At 34.3% G+C, this 4,568-nt stretch overlaps 1 protein-coding gene across 3 annotated transcripts in view; it reads left to right on the forward strand.

Moving 5' to 3' along the window:
* LOC107663347 (disco-interacting protein 2 homolog C-like) overlaps positions 1–3,289 on the forward strand; it is a 36,676-nt gene extending 33,387 nt beyond the window's left edge. For all 3 annotated transcript variants that reach the window (XM_016453554.1, XM_016453555.1, XM_016453556.1), the window contains 6 exons: positions 511–572; positions 876–933; positions 1,016–1,090; positions 1,185–1,359; positions 1,470–1,593; positions 2,780–3,289. In XM_016453554.1, the coding sequence (XP_016309040.1) occupies positions 511–572; positions 876–933; positions 1,016–1,090; positions 1,185–1,359; positions 1,470–1,593; positions 2,780–3,032 (747 nt within the window). In that variant the 3' untranslated portion in view covers positions 3,033–3,289. The remainder of the gene's footprint in view (positions 1–510; positions 573–875; positions 934–1,015; positions 1,091–1,184; positions 1,360–1,469; positions 1,594–2,779) is intronic.
* The last annotated feature ends 1,279 nt before the right edge of the window (positions 3,290–4,568 follow it).

The raw sequence follows: 4,568 nt of genomic DNA on the forward strand, positions 1-4,568 counted from the left end.
TAATGTACAGTATTTGAAAAATAATGTGTTTTTTGAACATTAAAGCATGTCAACATATTCTGTTACACCAAATACACAAAATAATGATCTTTAAAAAAGCATCATATGACCCCTTTAAATTATAATAATGAAAATGTGAATTTCTGTCACTACTGTGTACTAACCACTGCACAGAATATAAAAATAAGAATATTCGAGTCAGCTGACATGACAGGTACCAGTACAAAAACAAACTCAGCAAAATATCATCTATTTATCATAATCGACATATCCCAGAAAATATTGGAATATTTTTGTCAATATAACACACTAGGCTATACTATAGTTCCTCTACCTTCCCTGTTCCGCTGATTGGTTGAATCCTCTCCATGCACTATACATTTGTACTCTTTGTTCACTGTCAGTGCAAGTCGCCTTGATAATAACTGTCTGCCAGATGAGCATGATGATTTATGTTTTATCAAGTAAATTTGACTGCCATTTATAGAAGGTGATTTAATGTTTGTGCAGGGAACATCAGGACCGGATCCTACGACTGTCTATGTGGACATGAGAGCGCTGAGACATGACAGGCAAGACACACACACACACACATTTCATTATTTCCATTCTTAGAATTAGTACAGATACACTACCAATCAAAAGTCTGGAAATTGGGTACAAAATAGTGCCTGAAACTTTTTAACAAATGATCTGTGAAAGAAGGCCCTTTCAGCCTGAAAATAAATATTAAATAAATCATATTTTATATTATATTATATTAATATTTTCAAAATATGTTTACTATTATATAATATATTTCTAAATATGAATGTATTTTTGTATGATTTATTTCTGATTGGCCATTTCTGAAGTGTGTCTGTGTGTGTTTGCAGGGTGAGACTGGTTGAAAGAGGATCTCCACACAGTCTACCTCTCATGGAATCTGGGAAGGTTAGTGAGACAGTTCAAAGTTCCTTTATTTGTTTTCTTAAATTAAACGTAAACCATATTCAGAAACTTTTTTTTTTTACAGATTTTACCTGGTGTACGCATCATCATTGCTAACCCAGAGACAAAGGGACCAATCGGAGACTCTCATTTAGGGGAGGTTAGACCAATAGCACTCTCTTGTCTATCAGATCAAAAAATATCTTCTCATAACCAAGCGTCTCACTCGCGTTTCTATTTTAAAATGACTGCAGATCTGGGTCCATAGTCCACAGAATGCCAGCGGGTACTTCACTGTGTTCGGAGAGGAAAATGTGCGTTCGGATCATTTCGGAGCCAGGTTGAGCTTTGGAGACACTCAGACTGTGTGGGCCAGAACCGGATACCTGGGGTTCCTGCGCAGGACTGACCTCACTGATGCAAGTGGAGGTGTGTGTGTGTGTGTGTTCAGTGTATATTGTGCTTTTTGTCACAGAGATATTTGATTTGCATTGAGCAGTGGAGTTGTTTCATGAATTGTTTCACTTGTGTGTGTTCAGAAAGGCATGATGCCCTTTATGTGGTGGGAGCGTTAGATGAAGTCATGGAGCTGAGAGGTATGAAATACCATCCCATTGACATTGAAACGTCCATCATCAGGGCACACCGGAATATCACAGAATGGTGAGCTCACACACACACGCACAACAATAACAACCACATAATCACACTGAGGCCAGAAGCATACACTATGTAAATACAATAATTGGGCGTGGAAACTTTGTCAAACCATAAAAGTATATACTGTACACTACCATTCAAAACTTTGGAGTTGGTACGATTTTTTTTGTTTGTTTTTAAAATGTTAAGGCTGAATGTATTTGGTTAAAAAAAAATAATAATCTGTAATATTGTTAAATATTATTACTATTTAAAATAACTCTTTTAGCAGCAATTACTGCAGTCTTCAGTGTCACATTATCCTTCAGAAATCATTCTGATATAATGATTTGATACTCAAAGAATATTTCTTATTATCACTGTTGAAAGCAGTTCTGCTGCTTGCCATTTTTGTGGAAACAGTGATACTTTTTTGCAGGATCTTTTAATAAATAGAAGGTTCAAAAGAACACCATTCGTTTGAAATAGAACTCTTTTGCAACATTATAAAATGTCTTTACCATCACTTTCAATCATTTTAATTCATCCTTGCTGAATAGAAGTATTAATTTCTTATTGACTCTAAACTTTTGAAAGGTAGTGAATAAATCAAAGCATACTTATTTTTACTGGAATTAAATGGTTATAGTTTATAAATAAAAGGTATTTCATATCATTATTATGATTCTTTTCTTTTTATTATTTTACATATTATATATCTTTTAAATTAACTTAAATGGCCAAACCAAAACTAAGATTATTCATAACAACTAAACAGCTGCTGCACATTTAATGACGCTTGAGTTAATAACCCAAGATTTAGCACTTTGATAAATTGTACAAATAATTAAATGAGCTACATTCAACATAAACATGTGTTTTTACTTGCAGTAACAAGCCTTAATATTCAAGGAAGCAGTAGTTTCCTTCAAATGTCTGTGCCCCTTAAACCGGATATTTTATTATTCAGGTAGCCATCCATAAACTTGTTTGCTCAGCAAGATTTTCTACATAATGTTGCTGACAATACAGTAGTTGACCTGAGAGAGAAAACTGACTGCAGAACAAGAGTTTATGCTAATGCCTAGCGTAATTGCATTGCTCAAATTTATCAAAAAAGCAAGTACATTTCAAATTGAGCTTGCACAGCTATTTTGCATTCACATATTTCCATAGAGTAAAGTTCAAACTTTCTCACTCTCTCATTCAGTGCGGTGTTCACATGGACGAATCTCTTGGTGGTGGTGGTGGAGTTGGACGGTTCGGAGCAGGAAGCTCTAGATCTGGTTCCCATGGTAACTAATGTGGTTCTAGAGGAACACTACCTGATTGTTGGCGTGGTGGTCGTCGTGGATACGGGTGTAATTCCCATCAACTCTCGAGGAGAGAAGCAACGCATGCACCTGCGGGACGGCTTCCTCGCCGACCAGCTCGACCCCATATATGTGGCTTACAACATGTAGAAACACGCAAGCTGATGATCTTAAAGACAGGCTCATTCTCATGAGCTCAGGCACAACAACCATGATTTCCAGCACCTTCTCACTGTCAGCACTTCTGTCAGCCTGTTAACTGTAGATTGAACACCCTCAAAATAGCAAACACACACTCACATGATTCACAGAGGGACTTAAAAGACTCCTGTAGCATATCTTCAAGTTTTGATTTTCAGTTTTGATTGTATCGCCTAATATTTTGCTAGTGTTGGTTATTTTTTTAACTTGCATACTAAATTTAATTTAAAGAACTGTGATTTTTATATGATAAATATTGCTGTTGCTAATTAAATTCATGTTATTTATTTGTGTTTTTAAAAAATCACAAATATACCTGTCAAATTTGTGCTTTTATGTACGTTTCTTTGCATGTTGTTTTATGCTTGTCGTTGCTGTTGTCTTTGTTGATACACATTTTTGAAGTTGTATTAGAGTATCACAAACTGACTTATTTAGCATGTTTATCATTTTAAAGATACTAATGTTAAGTCATTTACATTTTACAAAATTGTTTCAGTTTTGTTTTGTCTAGCTTTTGCAATATCATTTTTGTGATTTAATAGTTTAGGCTAACATATAGGTAATTTTATCATGTATTTGAATAAGATCATATCTGCACTGTGATACGCATACATATAGACCTATGTGAACTAGAATTTGCATTCTAGATTCATTACCCAGCATCAGCTGATCTCTTCTGTTTTATGTCTATATCCAGAGAGACAGAGCGAGGGAGGTATGGAAAGAATGACAGAAAGAGGACATGCACAATGTGTGTTTATTATATCTTTTATTTATTTTTGAAGCTTCCATTTCCTGTAAGATACAAAAGCACTTTGATTATGTCACGATGTCTTTTCATATGTCAATAAAATATTTTCAACTATTCTTATGGAGAAAACGTGTCTGACTTGCAAACATTTGTTGAAGGACCGCGATGTACATGTACTGCCATCTAGTGAACAAAATGCATTAACACCCGCTCTAATTTCCTATCAACATTTTCTCATAAATCACATCTATTACCTATTAATCCTGTGAAGGACAAAGTAAAATACAATATGAAAGGAAAGGGCATGTGTAGGTGAGTTTTACTGTAATTGTATGCTGAATGGACACGTGTATAAGGAAAAGGCTAAAGTATTAATATTTTGTGATATGATTAGTTTTATTCTTATGAGTCAAACTGATGCTACTGCGTATCAATTATAGAGATTTAATTATAATAATGATATAATTATGTAAACATTGGCGCACATATTAACGCAAGTTTTTGGTCTTTGGAATTACATTTTTTGAGATTGATTGATTGATTGATTGATTAGGCGCTTATTAATCAGAGTAGAATTGTATTTTTACGATAGATATCGCTTATTTTTGGTCTTTTTGGATTTTTTTCCCCGATAGATAGATAGATAGATAGTTTTTTGTCTTTTTGGATTTTTTTTGTTTGCGATAGATAGATAGATAGATAGATAGATAGATCGCTTATTTTTGGTCTTT

This window comes from Sinocyclocheilus anshuiensis, unplaced genomic scaffold, assembly GCF_001515605.1.
Source record: "Sinocyclocheilus anshuiensis isolate Anshui unplaced genomic scaffold, SAMN03320099.WGS_v1.1 scaffold2060, whole genome shotgun sequence".
In the NCBI taxonomy this organism is placed as follows: Eukaryota; Metazoa; Chordata; class Actinopteri; order Cypriniformes; family Cyprinidae; genus Sinocyclocheilus; species Sinocyclocheilus anshuiensis.